The sequence below is a fragment of the Cetorhinus maximus genome, chromosome 10 (genome assembly GCF_964194155.1).
Source record: "Cetorhinus maximus chromosome 10, sCetMax3.hap1.1, whole genome shotgun sequence".
NCBI lineage: Eukaryota > Metazoa > Chordata > Chondrichthyes > Lamniformes > Cetorhinidae > Cetorhinus > Cetorhinus maximus.
Genome location: NC_135888.1, coordinates 18,250,424 through 18,272,712, shown reverse-complemented (window position 1 = coordinate 18,272,712; position 22,289 = coordinate 18,250,424). Strand labels below are relative to the sequence as shown.

At 42.4% G+C, this 22,289-nt stretch overlaps 1 protein-coding gene across 2 annotated transcripts in view; it reads right to left on the bottom strand.

Moving 5' to 3' along the window:
• Window positions 1-15,532, bottom strand: part of golga2 (golgin A2) — a 75,659-nt gene extending 60,127 nt beyond the window's left edge. The window contains exons 1-6 of one of the 2 annotated variants that reach the window (XM_078550085.1): window positions 15,394-15,532; window positions 11,135-11,260; window positions 6,625-6,711; window positions 2,499-2,642; window positions 1,803-1,843; window positions 921-984 (exon numbers count right to left, since the gene is read on the bottom strand). In XM_078550085.1, coding sequence (XP_078406211.1) covers window positions 921-984; window positions 1,803-1,843; window positions 2,499-2,642; window positions 6,625-6,711; window positions 11,135-11,260; window positions 15,394-15,441 — 510 coding nt within the window. In that variant the 5' untranslated portion in view covers window positions 15,442-15,532. The remainder of the gene's footprint in view (window positions 1-920; window positions 985-1,802; window positions 1,844-2,498; window positions 2,643-6,624; window positions 6,712-11,134; window positions 11,261-15,393) is intronic. The other variant, XM_078550086.1, reaches the window with a different exon arrangement.
• Between the last annotated feature and the right edge of the window lie 6,757 nt (window positions 15,533-22,289).

The following is a 22,289-nucleotide window of genomic DNA, read 5'->3' as shown; positions in this document are numbered from 1 at the left end:
AACAAATGCTGGAAATCAGAAGTGAAAACAGAACATTCTGAAAACCCTGTTGGATTAATGGCCCATCGTGAAAACATTAAGTTTTCTTTTCATGCTGTGAAAATCCAATATTTTGTTTTACTTCACATGGAGCGCTTTGGTTTTAAAAAAAAGTACAATAAATTTATACTGACCGCAGGAATGTATATGTTCATGCATCATCATTCAACATAGGACTTAAATCAACTTCCACACAATATACAAATACTGACAGCACTGTTAGGAGAAGGGATAGGTTAGTTCTGTGACTCCCCCTCAGGTTACATAAATAATTACAACGCTTTTCCATGTCCTAAGCAGACATTTTTCACCAACAGACGACTGAAGTGTGGTGAGTATTTCCATAGTTTTAGAAGTTAATAAGAAAAATGCAACATGTAATAATGCAATATTTAAAACTGAGAGGAAGCAGGAAATGGAACAGTGTGAAGGACAGTACATTAGCAACTTAAAAAATTCACAGAAGTCAATAATTGTAGTTTAGGTGGTGAGGAGAGGCAGAGTGCACAAAACAGAAACACAAAAATCACATTGGAGAGGAAGGTTAGAATCTGGAGGTGGGGAGAGGTGCCCCATCAGCCAAGCCCTTTTCTTGTGCTTGGCTCAGGAATTCAAAGCAAAACCAGACTGGAGGTTTAATTATCTCCAATCTGCCATTGTTCTTGATTTCAGCCACACCACTATGGATAAGGGAACAAAGGAAGAATCACTGTGATCACACCAACTGATTGGCAGGTAGCATATGCAGAAGAACCCTGTGCATCCTTTCTGCAATAAATACAGGGCTCAACAACATTTTCAAAGGACAGTAAAAGGCAGAAACACATGCGTTCATTTTTAAGTAAAGCATTTACTGCTTACATTTTAGCAAACAACTTTACCTGTGTCACCAGGCCATTTAATTGAGTAGACAATTGTCGAAGGCTTTCTGTGGAGGAGACTCCTCTATAGAAGGCAACAAAAAAGAACTGTTTTAAAAAGCTAGCCCCAGGCTCTTCCAATAGTGATTTTATTCTGAGTAGTGAGCTACAGTGGTCTCAGGTTTGATGTCCATTAGCTGGTCTAAGTTGATCAGTCTCAGCACTCCTTAGCGACAAAGGAGGCTAGAAAAAGAAAAGTCAGATAAAATTCCCAATACCAACTGGAAATGTGCATGTGGACACGAAAGGTTTGACACCTGCTGTCAAATGATTATGCCGAATTACAGCCACGGCTTACCCCTAAACAATGGTCATTTGGTCAAGGACCCGGGGGGGTAGCCAACACCCATGAACCAGAACCCAGCAAGGAATTAATACCATTCAATGAGTGAAGGGGAGACAAAAAAAGGTTCATCTGAACTACACATATATCAAGGATAATTTTAACTCTTCAAACAATCAGAAACCAGGACAGTCACTGGGTTTAATTAGCAAATTGGTTCTGATACAATGTAGGGTAGAAGTGCTTATGTTTTAATATTACATGTTACACTTCTTTGTGGCACTCAAATTAATCATCTTAAATTGCTCCCACCACCAGGGACAAAGCTTTTAACTATTTGCATTTCACTCCAGTGCTTTTCTGTTTCAAATCCTATCACCAGACAACACACATTTGAAGAGGACAAAACCCACTGCCTTACTGCTGGATCCATTATGCATTACTGTAAGTCTAGAGAAAAGAGCATTGTTGTTGGACAGTTCCAAGAACATTCTGCAATTGGATTGCCTAGTGACAACCGTAGGAGAGACTGACTAGTGATAGCCCTTGTATGCTCCTACCTGCTTTCTTCAGATTGGTTTTCATCTGCTGCAAGGTTCATCTGCCCAGGTAAAAAAAATTAAAATTTAGGTTGTGCAAAGAAAAGCTCTCACACACATCACTAGTTTGTTTAAAACAATTTAGCCAACAGACGATTTTACCAACTAGACTGCTGGATCAAGACAGGTGACCTGAGTGAGGGGGCGATGAGAAGAGAGGGCTGCTGAGAATTTAATTTAATTCAGAGTTATCCAAAGCTGCAGCGAACACAATGAGCACTGCCCAGGTTTAAATTCTTTTCTGCACCTTCTGAACAAAACCTTGTCTTTTATTTAAGTGTACAATAAAAGTGCATAGTATATAACGCAAAGATTCTGGCACCGAGTGGTTCAAAACTATCTCTAAAGCAACAAAGGAGCTGCCCAGATCTGTGACAAAATAGCATTTAAAATGACTTCATATCTAAATGGAGGGAAGGAAATGCTGATCAGGATTTACTGCTACTATTATATGAACAGATTTCTCAAAAGCCAGCCGTTAATAAACACCATATTCATTCTTACACATGAAGATCTCATTTTAATTAATTCTTCTGAACACGTCTATATTTTTACGTGGTGATGCACTAAAAAGTGGAATCATCACAACATAAAAGCAAGCTACAAATTAGAAAAGTGATCATGTTGATATCTTTACAAAATATCCAAAACACAGACCTGGGAGAGGGATTCAATCTGTACCGTGTGATCAATGGTCATTGTATTTGGCAAGTTGCTGTTGGGGGTGTGCAAATGAGCAGGCGTTGCATCGTCGATCCTCTGTCCTCTGACAAGACTGTCAACATCATTTTCCAGGGAAGCCTGTCAGAAAACAGTGGAGGTTGGTAATTTGCTGAACTGGAAACCCCAGGTCTTACTACTCCCAGCAAAATTATTTTAAATTTCAGTGTAGTGAATATTCTTGTAACCTAGGGCAGGTTTTTCTATGTTCCTGACAATTTCATAAAGTTACCATAAACTGAGGCATTGGTGTACCTTACTGGGTGAATTTATGGACTTTCATTTCAACTGTGGCGCCTCATCAGTCACTTTCAGGTTATTCAAGAAAGAAAACATTCTGGGTAGAATGTAACAAAACAAAAGATACCCATCACATCACATTATACTTTTGAGGTGCAGTATGCAAATGTGGCTTTAATCTCAAGCCAAGCAGCCTGATTGGGATCTTTCAGTTTTATAAGAAGTCCAGGACATTCACATTTGTAACTTGAGCTAGTTATGGGATGTCACAAATCAAAGATTACATCCATTAAAAGCAGCATTCAATCACTTCTTTTTGAAATAAGTGGTAGAAAAGTAGGCCATTACTGGTTCCAGGATATCTCATGGCCAAATAACGATACATTCATTAACTCTTCTTCCAAACACCCGTTAAAACTACTTGTGCCCCCACTTCTTAACACCCCATGAAAGTATATCTCACTTCTGTGAAAAGATTGTAGTAGAACAGTGTCCATCCAACAGGCACTGTTTTTCAATTAACATAACTAAGGACTGTTAGGTGTCAATCCATGAGAATTGAGGGGAATTATACTTAAGAGTCTCGGAAGAAAATACCTTCAGTTTAAAATCACGAACAAAAATATATATATTAAATGGAGCTGCATCTAAAACCAGTCACATGGTTGGAAAGTCCCTCAGTGCTAGATAAACAAAGTATCCCAAGAACTAAGATAAAAAAAAGTATCCCAGGGTTTCTCTGCATCGCTTATACCTAAAAATAAACAGCACTGCTGATAACCGACTATAGGGTTGCATTACCCATCAGATTTCATACCCATGCTCAGATGTTGGAGGTGCCAACATTCCAAATATTACACAACACTGGTTTCCTGTTCAGTGTGATTTGCGCTTCTTTTTCTAACCCAGATACACAATTTAAACAGTTCTTTCTGGTTGTCAACACCAGGCAGTTTACTAATCAGATTTTAATGATTCAGCCTCAAGAGTAAAGGAACTGCTGGGTCAAGAATTTTTTTTTTTTTGATTCTTTCATGGGATGTGACCATCGATGGCTAGGCCAGCATTGTTATTGCCCATCGCTAATTGTCCTCAAGAAGGTTTTCTTGAACCACTGCAGTCCATGTGGTGTAAGGACACCCATAGTGCTGTTTGGGAGGGAGTTCCAGGATTTTGACCCAGTGACAATGAAGGAATTATCAATCCAGAAGGCACTACCTGAAAGGGTGATGAAAGTAGGTTTAATAGCAGCTTTCAAAATGGAGTTGAATCTCTACTTAAAAAAGAAAAAAATTGCAGGACGATGGGAAGAGAGGTGAGAAGGACGAATTCCAAGAACAAGAAGTGAAATTGGTCAAATGAAACCCCCCCCCACGCCCCCACCTTTTGCTTAAAATTATAGTCATAGCTAATTTTTAATGTAATAGCCATTTGGCCCAACCAATCGGTGCCAGCATTCATGCTCCATCCTTAGTCTGCATGCTATGCTTGAACTTTAAAATAGACTGCTGGAAAAAGAGGTGTCAGTCAGTAGTTGGCAGTTTTCAGCATGTTCCAATACCATTCATATCACAGCGCCAGTCAGTCTGACACTAAAACTGCCACCTCAGGAACAGTTTGATTATCTTGATATTCAATAGCTAGGTTGTAAAATTCTCTGGAGAATTACAAAGGCAGTAATGAAACAAGAGTGTGGTCACATTAATCATGTCCTCAAATGAAATAAAAAGTCTGGGAATCCACTTGTGCCTCACTGCAAGAGATCTGCTCAGCTCATCATACGGTGTTATTGTAAACACTATTACAGTGGAGGGCAATCAGCAAATCTGCTCCATACACCATGCTCCTTAACCTTTGTTTTCATGCTTAACACTGCACCAATCCGTTATAACTTACCATGGATCTACAATGTGATAGGCAAATGCAAAAGCACACCAATTTCTCGGTGTCATTTAAAGAGAGCGTTCCTATCCTAATAAATTCACACAAACAAGTTCCCCTCAATTTTCCTGTCTCTAAATGCAGAAATGATTTTCATGCATTGGTGTTAGTGCAGCAATAAATCTGCATCTGTGATGGCTGCACTGGTCATAGAAATCAATTAACAAACCAAAGTACAGCACCCACAGGTCGTTTTCCTGCATTTTACACCACAAACGCAATCTGAACAGCCATTCTGGGTTGCTTTGACTGCCCTAACAAGCCTCACACCTTTGCAGTGCCAGTAAATAATAAATGCAACTTTCTACTTTCTTTATCCCACTCGCCCCCTTCACAATGTATATTATTCCAGAACACCATGAGGCAAGGTCATGTGGCTCTCTGACAGAACTATCCACTTAGTCCCCATTTCCTTGTTCTTTCAATTATTTTTTTCCTTTTTCAAATAGTTAGCCACTTCCCTTTTGAAAAAACTTCATGGATTCTGGTTCCACCATTGCTTCTGGTAAGGTATTCCATGGTCTAACAATTCTCTGCATGAAGAGAAGATTTCCTAATCTTAATTCTCTTGTTGGCCTTAAATTTATGCCTTCTAATTAACAACTGAACAGTGAAAATAGTTTTTACATTTACTTACCTCAACAAAATATAAGCATTTTGAATAGGTCTATCAGATCTCCTCTTAACATTCTCTGCGTTAATTAAAATATAGTCCCTTTTTACTTTAGAGTCTCTTCATAGCTAAATCTACTTATCCTTAGTACCATTTTAGTGACTTGCCATTACTTCCTCCTTTGGTTAGGTTCTGCCTGGTTATGCTTCTGTGGTTGGGCTTTTTCTGCAAGTTGTTTATTGTAATGCTTTCAGAACTGCTAAACACACCAATTAACATCAAAATCACCAACTTTTAAAATCCAGCTGAACAGGTGAGAAGATTAAGGGTGAAGGAAAATAATTATTTAAGTACAGTCAACAGGGCTGGTAATACCAAACTGGGTCCAATATTCCAAAAGACAGACATAAGCCAAACACCTAACAAACATATCTATAGACAAAAATATGAAATTCCTCAAATACTGATGTCGCTTCTCACTGAGCTATTCCACTTTTAGCTCATGTGAATTGCAAGGTACTACAAACAAGTCATTAATGTTGACATTAATGTTGACACATTTTCAAGGATTTTTAAAAATCTTCTAAAAATTAACATTTGTAACAGAAGCAATGTTGAATCTTGGGCTGCTCACTTCCCAATCTGAACTGTGTTGGGCAGACAAGTACTGAGCAGAGCTGTTGCATCTCCCAATCAGGGGAAGAGGTGGAAAATAGGAGGAACAGTCACACTGGACACACAGTTACAGTGAGAGGCCTGGGAAGAGTCCAAGTTACCATGCTTTAGGCTCCAGGTGCCAGGCTAGGCAGAAGTATAGGTGCCAAAATGCACCATCAAAAAAAAAGGAAACTTTCTTCAACAAATGCATGCAAAACAATTGGGCAGCTCTTTCAAGGAGCCAGCACAGGGACAACAGGTTGATGGTCTCCTTCTGTGCTGTGTGATTCTATATTCATCAACACCACTGTTTCACTCCACTTTGAATAAACAGCAACTTAACACACTGAACAATACACCAGTAGAGCAAAACAGAACACACACAGAAGCAGCACCAGCTTCTGAACATAAGTTACAAGTCACAGCAACAGGATGTAAAACATTGCTTAAAGCATGGATGAAAGCAAGCAGGCAGAAGCAACCCATCAAAAATCACAAAGCAAGCAAATTGCTCCTTTGTCTTCCAATTTTCCACTCTCACCAAAAAAAAAATTGCATGCAATGGTAGCAAGGCAGCCAAACAATTAGGTTACACATCCAAAGCTACCTCACCTTCAGCCTGTCCAATGAAGGCAGTTTTACCCCATTGGATTTACTGCGGTCTGCCACCAGCACCTTCAAAATGTTCTGCAGGGGCATCTGAACAGTAGTAAAGAGACAGGGATAACTCAGAGAAAAAGGAAGAGAAAGAAATGATAGTCTCCAGCAAACAATCCAAAACCAAGGTTAAATGGAACAAGTGACACACTGCAATCTTACTTTCTTGTAATCTTATTGGTAGGAACCATCAGTTTTTATTGTATTATATATTGAAAGCATTTATTTAGTTTTTATAAATCTGATTTTACAAAGGCGAGATAGAGCTGTGGGCACTGTTAACTCACTATTTGCTGAGCAAAATTTAGAATTGATGTATCAGATCATCCAGATTTTAAAATTCAGTCCAAATTTAGCAAACATGTACCTAATGGTTCAGAACCAAGAAAGCATCCTAACCCTTTAAATTAAGAGGTTAAATCATTCATGGTTACCATACTAGTATAGTAACCATGTTGTATTGTTTTAATCACATTAAAAGGGGTGTCTTTGTTCAAAATAAATGAGAGAAACTTTGGTCTCCAAAGATTCTGTTTAAAAAAAACTTTTGATAAACTCTTAATATTGAACATAAAAGTAAGGATGTTATGCTTCAGTTATACAGGGCATCCGTGAGACCACATCTCAAATATTGTGCACACTTTTCGTCTCCTTATTTAAGGAAGGACACAAATGTGTTGGAGGCAGTTCAGAGGAGGTCTACTAGATTGATACCTGGAATGAGCAGGTTGTCTGAGGAAAGGTTGGACAGACTGGGCTTGTTTCCACTGGAGTTTAGAAGAGGGAGGGTGACTTGATTGAAGTATATAAGATCCTGAATGGTCTTGACAAGATGGACGTGGAAAGGATGCTTCCACTTGTGGCTGAGCCCAGAACTAGGGGGCACTGTTTTAAAATTAGGGATTGACCTTTTAGGACAGAGGTGAGGAGAAATTTTTCTCAGAGGGTCGTGCGAATTTGGAACTCTGCCTCAGAAGGCAGCGGAGGCAGGGTCATTAAATATTTTCAAGGCGGAGGTAGATGGATTCTTGTAAGGTAAGGGAATCAAACGTTATTGGGCATAGGTGGGAATGTGGAATTTGAAACAAACAGATCAGCCATGATATTAATGAATGGCAGAGCAGGCTTGAGGGGCCGAATGGCTTACTTCTGCTCCTATTTTGTATGTTCATATATGACAATCTGAATAGGTCTTCAAATTTAATGGCCCATACTCTAGTGCAGTTTTATTTGCTCTCTTTTCAAAAGTAATTTTAAAACCAGCAACCCAATCCAATTCAGCTACAGGAATCTTTGTAGCTGCAATGTTTCACTTGGGGCAAGCGTAAGCCAGAAGAAAACACCCTGAAGCAGCGAAATCCACCTCCGTTTAATAGAAACATCAATGACAGCGGTAATACTTTTTGAAGGTGTGAGCTTATATTTTTCCAACAGAAGTAAGCTCTCACTTGAGAGACACAGGTCAAATACTCCAGCTCACTAACAATCCAGGCTTGGATCAACTTAGCAAACCGGGGAGTTTGGCTGGGGCCCATGCAAACTGTGCCAAAGGCCAATTATATGTTCCTTCCTAGCTTTAAACCACACTGTCTGCTTTAGCACTTGGCTTCACTCTACACAGAACAAGAACACTCAATATCTGTTTATTGCCCATGCAAGTTTAAACAATATTTGCAAATAAACCTGGTAACCTCTCCGTTCTAACTCAGGGCAAAATATAACCATAGGTAATTCTTACCCCATTTGATCATTTAATTATTTAAGTAAAATACTCCTATAATGATTTGTTTACTTTTCTGCAATGTGGTTCCGTCTGATCATGCCCACAAAACGGAAAAGGGGTTCTCTTTAATCAGTCTCATAAAATCTGATCGGGGGAAAAGATCTTTAACTTCGATCCACTGAACATAATGAATAAAATATTCAGCCTTAATTAATCCCTGCAAGACAAAGAAAGAGACCTGTGTGACAGATCACATTTTGGATGATAATCCTTTAAAAGATATCATCCCATCACGTGTGCAACATACACACTGCAAAAATGCATGGTAATCAGCAGGCTATACATTTTTCACTGGGTATGATTTTAACACAGATTACTTAGGAAGGCTGAGCCTTTTGTACATTATTTTACAATGATTTTAGATTTCTGCAAAATTCCTTGCAGCCTGCACAAATGTAGAACTTCAGACTCCATCCACAAAAAACATGCATCTGTTAAAGCATATAGCCTTATTTATAGGGATTCTCCATTGACTCCCAAAAATCAAAACTTAAATGACTGTAAGCCAAGAACTCTGCATGTGGGTACCCATCAGTGATGGTTCTTCTCACATTTAACCTCGAGGGTTCAGTGAATTTGGGGAATGAGAAGCTGAGCTAGAAGCAATTCACAAGATCAATCACTAGTCTTGCTTAGCCAGATATCAGCCATGGAATGGTGGACAGACTGGTTTCAGTGCCTTTAGTTTAAGAAAAAGGAAAATAAGAAAACTAGCCAGGCCTCCCGTTCCTTAAGGCTACCCTGCTGGAATTGCCATGTATGGATGGCAGGCAAGGGCACTATCAGGTTTGGTAATAATCCACTTTTCTCACATCCTTTCCAACCCTGCTGAAGTCAAATAAGATGCCACCAGTGACCATCAAGGCTCACAAGTTGAAGAATGGCTATTTGAACTAAATACCAGAGGCTAAGTGGAGTACAGTACTGTGCTCCAAGCATTCAAGCAGGTAGGAGGGAAATGTGGCAAAAGAAGTTAATTTTTAAAGAGTGCCAATTCACACCTACAAATCTCAAATTTCTACTGTGACAGTGATCTTTTTTGGTGCACTGAATTTTAACTATATCTAAGGTCATTGCTAACCAAGGATGGCTTTACAGCTTTAAACTAAGTGCAAAAGCCCCATCTAATTTTGTTTTCCATTCTATTATAAATACAATATGCAAGAGGTGGAATGTACATTTCCCCCACAGTCTATTTGTTACACTGTTGTTGTATTCAATGGCTCTTGTAGTACAATCTTTAAGGTTAGATTGTTAATACCCATTCACAGTCAACAGTAAAATACCTCATTCTATAAACCAAGCTCTTCCACATCAGAAAAGTCGATGAGGGATGGAAATAAGGGGTTTTAAAAGCTAAATAGGCAGCCTTGAGACATCAGGCAGGCCAGACACCAGCTTGGAATTGGTGTTGCTGCAAAACCTTATCCATAACCATAAAGAATGAAATCCTGCATTTCAGAGAGCAGAAATGTGACAGCAGAAAGGGAGGCTCAATTTATTTAACAAACCGCCCATTTTAATCTTTTATTGACATAATTGCTATCCTCACTGAAGTGAGACAGCATTTAATTATCCAATTAATGTATAACAAACTCCAACAGATACTAGGTTTCTATGTTTTATGTGGATACCAGAGATCGAGAGGTTGAACAAAAGTGCATTGCAGTTTCCAGCCTTCAATCTATTCTGATTCACGTAAGGAATTACAACAAAGGCAGGAGATTTATTCAAAAACAAATCAAATGACACCTGCCACATGACTCATCAGTGCAAGTTACAGCAGCCAATGCATAAATGATTTATTTTACAAAAGCCATCTTCCTAATGCATATTTAATTAATCATTCATGAATCACTTCCACAAATGGTTCTACTGGAAAATATCGTACAACCGAGCCATACAGGGAAATGCTCCCAGGTTCCACTCCCATTCTGCAGTGAATTAGCTGATCTCGGTTGAGTTGCAATAGGGACCCTATCATTAGCCTGTTCTTGGAAGGAGAAGTTAAGCAAACATGTCAATGTTGAATCCCACACCCACCTCTCTTTTCCCCACCCAACTCAAACCTACAATGCTCACTATAAAAACACACTTATGAACAAAGGCCATTTATCAGAACGACTAGACCCAGGAGAGTTTGGTGCTTTTAGAAGGGAAAAGAGAACAATTAAAGATGGAAAATGCAAGAAAACGGTTAAGTTTTGTGGCATTGTCAGAGTGGCTTAGCAGTGGAGGTATGTCTGGAACAACAGATAGGGCATGAAGGCAGTCAAACAGCACAAATTATTATTAAAATAGTACACGTCGGGAGCACGCGGTCCAAGAAACAGAATCATACCAAATAAAAACTCTCACCATGGACGTGCTAACCATTGTTACAAACAATTGTGGAAAGTTTTTAAAAACAGGAATTGCTTCACAAAAGTGAGAAAGAAATACAAAACAGGTGGTTTTCCAAATTATTTACAATCTATCATGTATAGGATGTCATAACGAATGTGACAACAAGCTAAGGATTAAGATTTGCATTTTGATGCAGTTTGCGTTAGAGTATGGAAGTTAAGGTCACTGTGTAACATTTTTGGGGGGAAAGAAGTGTAAAAGGCTGCAAAAGTGTAATGGTGGATACTTGTACAACTAGAACTCCATCCATGGCATTGTTACTCCAGATGAATTTACCTCACAAATTTCATTGTTATTCTCGATAGAAGTTGCTGCTGTTTCGGATCCATCATTTGTTGTCGTCTTCTTCTTGGCTCCTGAAGAGGCCGACGGAGTCACCTTTTTCTGCTGGTATTCCTTCAACTTTTAAAGGAGAAACATCATTTAGCATATTGAAGTGGTTTCATTTTCAACAGATCAGCTCTACATAGGAAATAGTTTAGCCGTATGGACTTTTTAAAAAATAAAGTGAGAGCTCAAATATTAATTTTCACTTAATTTAGTTTTTCCAAACTAAGAATTTGAAGAGCATCATACCCCCACAGGTTGTTTCCAACAAGGCAGTCATCACAAGGAAAGGCTCAAGTTTGACTACATTAATGCACCAAATTTTACAAAAGCATTGTATCAGCAGACTTAATGCACTAGTCCGATATTTGTAACAGCTGCCATCTCAGAATTCCAAATCATTCATCCACTGGCACTAAGGTCACTCTTGCTTTACAAAATGTAACCAGCTGCTGGCAGTCTCAGCCCCAGATTGTCTGTCTCTATATATGAAGAGCATGCCACAGTTTCACTGATAAAGTCAAAAAGTTATGATAAACAATTACAATTGAGAATTACCATCTTGCGGCAGGAGGCTCCAAGTACCAGTACATTATCGTCTTGATGCCACTCCTGCTCCTATTTATGATCATATGATCAATAGAGCTTCTGATACTTAACAGGAGACTGCACCACCTTTGTTGACCAAGAAAATTATACTTGTTGTCCAATCAAATGAAAAGCCTAACTTCCTGCTTAAACAGGCACTTGAGGGAGGTGGTGGCATAATGGTCTCATCACTGGGCTAGTAACCCAGAGACCCAGGGTAATGCTCTGGGGACCCAGGTTTGAATCCCACCATGGCAGATGGTGGAATTTGAATTCAATAATAAAAATCTAAAAGTCTGATGAGAACCACAAATCCATTGCCGATTGTTGTAAAAACCCATCTGGTTCACTAATGTCCTTTAGGGAAGGAAATTTGCCATCCTTACCTGGTTTGACCTGCATGCGACTCCACGCCCACAGCAATTAGGGATGGGCAATAAATGCTGGCTGAGCCAGCGACACCCACATCCCATGAACAAAGATTTTTTAAAAATTTTAAACTGGACTTTGACTGAACACAGTCCTAAAAATGGCTGAATCCATGTCTGTATGTGACCCTAAAACAAAACAAGCCACTTTGCAGTTTCGGTAAAGTTCACACCTCATTACCTTGGAGGAGCCACTAACAATTGATAACCTGGGGACTGCACAGCCCGGCTTCAAAGAGAGCTATACAAAGGCCATTTGCATTTGATAACCCAGGCTTGCCAACAGGAGACAGAGGGTCTGTTAAGGCAAAAGGCCCCTCAAGCATTCCTTTTAGCTCAATGGTTGGGACATTTAGATGTCTTGAGACCCAGCTGCATTCTAGACAGCAGTCACACATCCTTTGTTGAAGGCCTGGTGGAGAGGTGGGGGTCACGTTCCACAAGCCAGAGGCCTAAGACACAAGTAATATTGCCTTGCTGAACTGTATAGCTCAGTCTGCTCTTTAACATCTGACTAGTAGCCACAAAGAAAGGAGCTCTGCCCAAGCTGAATAGCTGGCCCCATCCACACGGCTTATGTTGGAAGTTCCGTGCAATCGCTTACAAGGCTGATTCACCTTGGTGTGTTATTTCATCTTGTGAAGTCAACACCACTGGAAAAGTGAATTCTACAACATCAGTTTTCAGCCCGCTGACCTCTGTGAAGGAATACCTCACTGGACATTGATTCTGGACACTGGAACCCACGTGAAACAATATTCTTTATTCTGTGGTCTCTGTACTGCAAAATCTTATTTCCTCTATCCCTCTCTTTACTGTCCAAGTGTAGCGGTGACGGTTGTGAATACTGTTTCCCGCGTTTTGAGTGTCTGCAAATAAACTAACCTTTGAGTTCATCCTATCGAGTTTGCTGTGGGGTTATGAATAGAAACTTGGATCCAGCTGTTGTTGTCCAATGTGCTTGTCAGGAGTTTACAGTATTCTAGACAACAAACCTACTATTGCAGTGATCCAATGCTTAGTGTACAGGATAAAGAACTGAACCAAAGAACAGGTATACCTTGCTACCAGCGACATGGCTGATGTTGAGGAATCTGGGAGGTTTCTCATTTTAAACAAAAGCTGCTGCATTTCCTTGTATCAGCCAATGAAATAGACACCAACACTGATAGCAATCCTGGTCCAATCACATGTACAAAAGCTAGGGGAACCTGTCCTGACTACTGAGATACTCCTGATGGCACAAAAAAGTGAAAACAGTAACACAAGCACTGAAAAATGCAGACAACTCTTTCTACTTAGAACAAACAAGCTTGCATATGTCACATTCCCCAAGCCCTCAGCCAACACCAGGGAAAAAGATTAGCTGGTCATTATCACATTGCCGTTTGTGGGAGCTTGCGGTGTGTAAAATTGGCTGCCACATTTTCGACATTAATGATGACACTTCAAAGCATATTTAATTGGTTGCAAAACACTTTGGGATATCCTGAGGTAGTGAAAGGCACTATATAAATGCAAGGCTTCCTTTACAGACAATGATTCACTTTTGAAGCATACTTCACTATTTTGTACATGAAAATGGCAGCCAGTCTGTGCACAAGCTGCCACAAACAATGAGAAAATGACTGATTAATCTCCTCTTGACAATGTTAGCTGTTGCATGGATGCTGTATACATTAATCCATAATTTGAGTCAGTTGCATATGCCATATGTGCAAACACAAGTAGTACTTATGACTCTCCAAAATCAATACAAGTTAGTATATTCCAAACAAGACAATCTCCGTGGCCATAAAATGTAGACAGAGATTGGTAACAGTCATAAGAATAGAGCTATTCCTAGAATTCAATTGGTTAAAGCCAAGCAGCTTACTTGCAAAGAGTGTCACTCCCACTACCTGCTTACACGGACTAGAATGGTTATCCAGTTAAACAGGCAGGTCATCTCCACCAAGGCTGGTGATTTCAAACAACAATAGCAGCCTAAAGTAATGCAGATTTACTTGGCTGAAGGATTCTGCGACAAAAAATGAATTCCATCCCAATTTCCTCTCATCAGGTATAAAACCTTTTTGAGTCATTTTGACGCCCAGAGGTGCACTCCTCCCAGGAGGACAGTCACTGCACTCTCATTAGACAACTAAGGAGCACAAATTTTTGATCAAATTTGTCACATCATCCTTACACCAGGTCCCCAATTGCACTTAAATCTACTTTGGGTGCACTTTACCCCCACCCCCAAAATAAAAAATAGAACTTCTATTCAGTCATTCTATTTCTTCAACACTTGACATTTTACTGCGGTCCTTAAATTTAAAATCCTAGCCAGGTGCACGACTACTGGCGTCAGATAAAATATTCGCAAGCAAAGGATGCACATGGATTTTGCCATAGGAAAGCCAATCTCCAGCCTCTCAGAAGCTGCCCGAACTGAACTCCTCCATGATCCTCGAGTCGCCTCCTCCGTCCTCACACATTAGCCGAGGGTTCAGTCCACATTTGCAAAGCAAATACAAGGCTGAATAAAGTAAAGCTGGGAACTCAATCGCTTCTGACCTGTCACAGCAGTTTTTGATCTTCCGGCAGGGACATTCCTGCAGCTCTCATTTCCCCCACCTCCTCCTGCTCCCAGGACAAGTTGGCTTCCTATCTGACACTTTAAACAGGAGCTCATTGTTCGTGAGGAGCTTTGGGACGTCCTGAGGTAGCTGAGAAGGGCAGGGTCTCCCGGCTGCTGCCAACCTGCCTGACAGTGGGTACCCGGAGGGCAGAGCCCGGCAGTGGGCCACCTACCGACCCGTCTGAACCACACCCCCCCCTCCTTCTCTCCCTCCTCCTCCCCCTCCTTCTCCTCCTCCTCCCCCTCCTTCTCCTCCTCCTACCCCTCCTTCTCCTCCTCCTACCCCTCCTTCTCCTCCTCCTACCCCTCCTTCTCCTCCTCCTACCCCTCCTTCTCCCCACCTCTCCCCCTCTCTCTCTCTTTGGAGCGAGTAGGCCCACAGAGTCCTCGGACTCGCCTCATTCCCTCCCCGGTGCTCCCTGGGCCGCGGCACCGGGGACGTCAGACACCCGCTAACTGCGACCCGCTGGAGAGAAGGAAAAGGGAAGAGGCCTCCACAGTCTTTCTTTCTCAGGGCCTCGGCCTCCTATCCTTTTGCCCGCCCCCTCCTCAGGTCGCCTGTCCCTCACCTTCTTCTTGGCGGCCGCCAGCTTGGCCCGTCTGCTCCCGTCAGCCATGGTATCCAGCTCCGCACACGTCACCAGCCAGCTGGCTGACTCCTCCGGTATCCCGGCCTGCACCGGGCATGGGCGGCGTCTTGACGTCAGGCGGCCTTTATGACGCAATGACGCAAAGGGTGGCACTGTGTTCCTGACATCATCGTACCTGCTGCAAAGCTCCATAGCAACATACAAACAAAGCAAAACGAAGGGGGCATCAATATTAAACAGTTAATAATAAGCTAATAAAATAAACGAATAATTAATAAACTAAGGGGGCATCAATATTAAACAGATAATAAACTAATAAAATAAATGAATAATTATTAAACTAATAAACTAAGGGGGCATCAATATTAAACAGATAATAAACTAATAAAATAAACGAATAATTATTAAACTAATAAACTAAGGGGGCATCAATGTAAAAGTAACTAATAAGTAAAATAATAATCAAATAAAATAAACTATAAACTAAGGGGGTATAAATTTAATAACATAAATCCCATGGGGATTGAATACAGGAGAAATTTCTTTACCCAGGAAGCAGGGAGAATGCAGAACTGGCTACCATAAAAAATAGTTGAAGGGAAACGAACATAAAAAAAGGAGGAGCAGAAGTAGACCATTTGGCCCCTCGCACCTGTTCCATCATTCAGTATGGCCATGGCTGATTTTCTATCTCAACTCCACTTTCCTGCCTGCTCCTTGTATCCCTTGATTCCTGGGAGGTCAAAAATCTATTGATCGCAGCATTAAATATACTCAACAATGAAACATCCACAGCTCTCTGGAGTAGAGAATCTCAAAAATTCAAAACCTTTTGAGTGAAGAAATTTCTCCTCATCTCAGTCCTAAATGATCCACATCTTGTCCCCGTGTTCTGGGTTTCCCAACAAAGGGAAAGAACCTCTCAAAGTCTACCCTGTTAAGGCCCTTCAGAGTCTTATATGTTTCAATGTTTCTCATTCTTTTAAACTCAAGAGAGCATATCCTAATTCATTAAGTCTGTCATCATAGGACAACCTTCTCTCTTACAGATACATTTAAGGGGAATCTAGATAAACATGTGTGGGAGATACTGAGAGATTGTTTCCCCTGGCTGGAGAACCTAAAACAATAAGGCACAGTTTCTGAATAAGGAGTCACTCATTTAGGACTGAGATGAGTAGAAATTTCTTCACTCAAGGGATTGTGAATCTTTGGAATTCCCTACCCAGGGGATTGTAGATGCATCATCATTGAATATATTTAAGGCTGAGATACATAGATTTTTGGTCTCTCAAACTATGAAGGTATGTAGGGAGCAGACGCATAAGTGAAGTTGAAACCCAAGATTGGTCATAATCATATTGACCGGCAGAGTAGGCTCAACGGGCCTTATTGTCCTCTCCTGCTCCTAATTCTTATGGTCTTATGAAAGGAATAGAAGGATATAGTGAACAGATTGCTGGGTATCGGATAAGGTGAGGTGGTGGGGGTAATGTGGGAAATGGGATTGAGTGGAGCTGACAGTCTACTACTGGGCCTTGGCCTCAGCTACCACTGACTGATCGCCATTTCCAAACACTACGATCCTTGCCTCCTCAGTTCAGCCTGCACCTCTCTCTCACCTTCTTCAACCTGGCCTTCTTCACTCCGCCAGCTGGGCCTGTCCATTTACATCAGCCATAACATCCAGCCAAAGCGTCTCCAGTTCTGTAACTCATGGATTTTCTGTGCTGCTATTTCCGGAACTGTATTATTCCCTTTTGTCTCAGGAAACAGAATTGGATGCAATCCATATTTGCTGCTTTGGCTTTGTAGTCGAGCATTCCCCTGATTTCCTTCATTGCTGCTCAGATATGGTAGGATATGTGATGTACCAAATCTACCACGGACCATGGACATCTCCCAGATTCATAATTTGTAACACTATTCATGATGTTCATGAGCTGCCCAGCAATAGCAACAGGAAAAACACAGACATATAGCAACATGTAAAATAGAGGAACATAGCAACATGAGTACCTTTCAACACTTTGAGTCCTTTCTGCCATTAAATTAGATCATGGCTGATGTGAATCCTAACTCCATTCACCTGTCTTGACTCCATGTCCCTTAACACCCTGTTCTAGCAAAAAATCTTCCAATCCCAGGTTTTAATTTATTAATTGGGCTAGATGGTATATACTATTTCTTGTGGGGGTGACTTCTACACTTCTTTCATCCTTTGCATGATGAAGCATTTCCTAACCTCTCCCCTGAATGGCTTGGCGCTGATTTTCAGGTTAAGTCCCTTTGTCCTGGGTGTGCAATTTCCTCCACTATCCTGTCCAAAATCATGTGGGATAGCTCAAACAGAAACAGCTCAGTAGGAAGACTAGTGTAAGGACAGATTGTGGAAAACTCAGCTAGTGAAGTCATAAAGATCCAAGTTTGCAATAATAATTCCAACATTTCAAAGTTCCAGATCAAAGATTACACCATGGGAGCTTGCTGATATGATGGCCCAGTGTACCTGCATGGTATCATCAGCCCCACCAAATTCAAAGTACATATTGCAATAGCAAATGGCAAACAGATCAATGCTATATGTGTTTAACTGCAGGACTGGCAATGTCAAGGTAACATTACAAAGTTTGAATGATTTAAACACATGGCAGTGGGTCTTATCAATTTCTAGTACCTCAATAATTCATATTATTCTTAGTTTTAGCTATTTTATTAAGTAAGTAGTATTGGTATACTAAAAATCCTACGTTTGCACACAATTCCTGTCAACATATTCCTACATTTGCATTTATAATGTTAAGTGGCAATGTATATATAAACTTATCATGCACCGACTGCAATTCCTCCTCTGACAGGAGGTTATAATAACTGTGTGACAGGTTGACACTGGCAGCCTCCATTATAAATGCGGACAAAGGAATTTATTACAATGCGCACGCAATGAATGTATGTATTAACAATGGAAAGTGAAATACATCTGAATGTCCTGGTCCAATTATCTTCTTCCCACTAGACCTATTTAACTTGAAGGACCACACTTGCATTTGGCTCCCTGTGTACAATGCTGCGGGAGATTAATTAGTAATAGATGAAAAGAAAAATGCACAAATGCTGGGAAATAGTAATAAAAACAGAAAATGCTGGAAATATATAAACAGGTCAAACAGAAAATGAAAGAGAAAAGGGAGGTTAATATTACATCTGTAAACTTGCATCAACGTATCAGGGAAACCCACTCATAGGATGCATCAAAACAAAGGGGACGCCAGGTCAAAAAATATCACCAGGAAAGATTCCCTTCAAGAATCTATTCTTTAAGCAGTCGGGCAACTTCCTCTCTTGCTGTATCTCAGACGTTTAGCTTCTCTTTCAACCTTTTTTTGCCCTGTTGTCAGAGATAGGGTGGAATCACCCCAGATTTTCAATAAGTGCGGAGACGGGCGTGAGAAAAGTTGTTTCACCCGCCTGTTTCAATGGCGGGTTTTCGCATTGTATCGTCCCCTTCCCACCTCATAAATTAAGCAGTTATGGCAAACACGCCGGATTACTGGCGGCAGGCCTCTGATTGGCCTGCGATGCCGTTAGCTCACTGCCTCTTCATGCCAGGCACTATGTTTAAAATGCAGCCGCCTGCACACTGCTCAATGCTTGCAACCCAGGACTGCTCCGCTGAAAACACGGCCCCAAAAGCCAGGAAGTCTGCAGCCCCCTGATTTAGTGATGTGTCCCTGGGACACCTTCTGGACACAGTGGAGGCCCCCCCGCCCCACCGCCAAGTCCTCTACCCCCGCTCTGGCCGCAGGAGGCCCATCAGTCTCACCACTCCGGCTTGGGAGGCAGCAGTACAGGTGGTTAGTACCAACGCTGCGCACAAGAGGTCCGCCATCCAGTGCAGAAAACAGATGAATGATCTCATCCATGTCGCCAGGGTAAGTTAACCATTTCCTCAATCTCAATTCTCACACTCAGAAGCCCATCACACATTCACTGGCATCTCACTCACTGCCAGCTCAAGGAACATCACCACTCAATCTCTCACACACACACACTCACATCTCCATCTAGCCTCATTATACTGCCTCCTCATCCCGTCCATGGCTCCACTCAGCACACACACATGCCTAGCATTTGGCCGGGCATGCACATTGCTCACACTCTCTCCATCTGTCTTTTTGCAGGACAAGATGGTGCCCAATTCACGTGAGAGGTCCCAGGCTGGGGACGTCAAAGTCTTCACTCTGTTCAAGAGTTGCGCGTTGCAGCTGGCTGGAGAAGATGTTGACCATTCCTGCAGCATTGGTGAGGTCGGCAGCGAACACCCACGCGAGGATCCTTCATCACATCATCCCTCTCTCATTGCTACTCTGAGTCCACTGTTCTGTGTTCAACAAGGCTGCCAAGCACAAATGTTCCCCATTTTCTGTCCTAGACACATCTGACACGTTGCCCTCAGGCAACCCTGACCTTGACTCCAGCGCTGAGAGCAGCTTGGACGAGGAGCCTGAGGGCAGCACCATTGAGGACCCATCACGGCGCTCACCCACACTCTCCACCAGCGCAGTGACACACACACCTCGGTGGGACCCGGATGTAGAGTAGCCTCAGGATCACAATCTGGTGAGCACAGCACACAATCTGGCCCACAGCAGGCGGAGGCAGGGATATCCAATGTTGCCGGCACTCGGAGCAAAGCTGCAGGCAAGGAATCTGCTGAGTCCGAGTCAGATGACGAGCCTCTGGTCCTGGTCCTCGATCAGTTGCTGGAGCTGCAAAGGCGATCGCGGGACCATCAGGAAGGGATGTCTGGGGTACTCCTCAGATTGCAAGGGACAATGGAGGAGTTTGTTCTCCTTCACTCTGAGGTGAAGCGCTGGCATGCCAATGCTTCGAGGTCAACGCTGGCAAGATGGCGACCGCCATGAAGACTTTGGTCCAGGACATTGGTCCTGCACTACTGCATGGGCTGAAGTCCATCGCTGAAGCCATAGTTGGCCTCCAATAGTGTCAACAAGAGAAGGGTGAGGGGCAGCTCGATCTCACTGAAGCTTCTCCTTCTCCTCAAAGAGTCAGTCAAGGGCTGTCGGGCACCCATAGGGAGGAGGACCAGCAGCTCAACACCCCGGGGCCATCCACCCAGGTTACCCCAGAAATGTCCAGCTGATCTAAATCCCCTCTATCTGTAACCCCCCGCAGCTCCAGCTCAGTAGGCCGAGGACGTTGCAGCTGGCCCACAGCAGGAAGCCCAAAGCAGGCCGGGGCCCTCCAGGTCTCAGCCCTCCAGAGGACGCCCGCCAAAGACATCACAGACATGGCGTAGCAGACAGCAGTCTGCTTCCTCTTCTGCTGTGGATGTCAGGGGAGCACCAAGATGTAGTGGCAGGGTTAGGAAGGTTAAGAAGATGGGGTGTTAATCACTTGTACAAAATGTTCACTATTGTAAATAAACTCCTAAGAATATCTCCTTGCCTATGGCTCCTTGTTATGATGAGCAGTGTTTGTGTCACTCAGATATGAAACTTTGGTTCCTGCACAAGATAAAGGCAGGTGTCTCAGTCCAGAGCCTCTTTCCTGTGCAGTGTGTAACCTTCAGACCAAAGTGATGGTCCAGCTTCACACTCACTGGACACATTAGTGATGCCTGCATCTCAATGGTGCTGGTCATTGCTGCCAGAATGTCGTGGGCAGGTGTCACAGAGTTCCCTCATTCTCCCTGTGTGCTCTCAGCACCTTTGAGGTGGGGCTGACCCCCTCCTCATCTCTTCAGCATCTGTGTCCGGTGACAATGTGCTCCCGAAAGGGTTAGGAGCTGAAGGCTGACAAAGGATCAGGTGCTTCTAAAGTTTCACAGCTGCATCTCCATGATATAACCCCGACCACGAAGCACAAGTGAGCTGCGCTCCACCTGATAGGAGTCAGAAATTCACAGAGGCAATGTGAAGATTGTAAAGAACATATCTTTTTATTTCTGTTGGACTGTGGATTAAAATTACAATGCCTGCAGCTTGAAAGACATTTACTAGATCAGTGTGAGGGATAAATACAATGTTGCTGTCCTGGAACAGAGTGTGCCACGAAAGGCAGGATGGTGCCGAGGAGGAGTTCGGTCTGATGGGGCACTGCCTGGCAACAACATTTTAATTGGCTCCTAGCCAAGTGCCTAGGGTTTGTGTGAGAGCAGTGTGGTAGAATAGCTCCTAACCTGAAAGGAAAAAAACCTAAAATCTCTGCCTCCTGTGTGTCAGATTCCAGTAATACCACAATAATAACTAGCTGGCTTTTTCTCCTCATATCTCTATAACCTGCTCTCTCTCTGAAAACCCCCATCAAGAGGCAAAGGGGAAAATCACCATTAGAGACATTGAAAGGCAAGTGCTCAACCAGTGAACTAAAGACTGAACGTGCTGGAAGAACACTTCATGTCATCAACAAAGAACTGAAAGGAATTTGGAAGACATTGATCAAAATCAATCCATCAAATCCTGTACTCCGGAATTGCTGCGATTAAATTGTGATACCCCACCCTTTAAAAAACACACAGGTCAGGATTTTCCCTCCGTCAGGGGTGAAGTTGAAGTGCGGGTGCGCGGAGACGTGCCTCTGATCGGCGTCCCCAATCGTGGGCGCGCTGCCATTTTACATGGGTAGGCCAATTAAGGGCTGCCCAGCATGACGTCCGCCGGGAAGTGCTATGCACTCCCTGCGCGGGCGGTGGGGGGGGATTCCTTAAACCTGAGAGTGCGCTCTTTCGCGCATGTGCACGAAAGAGCGCACTCATCTCCCTGAGGCTAAGTGCTGCCTCAGGGAGATCGGCTGTACAATAAAAAATCTTAAAAATAGAAAAAAAAAATTTCCCTGATATGCCCCATCATGTG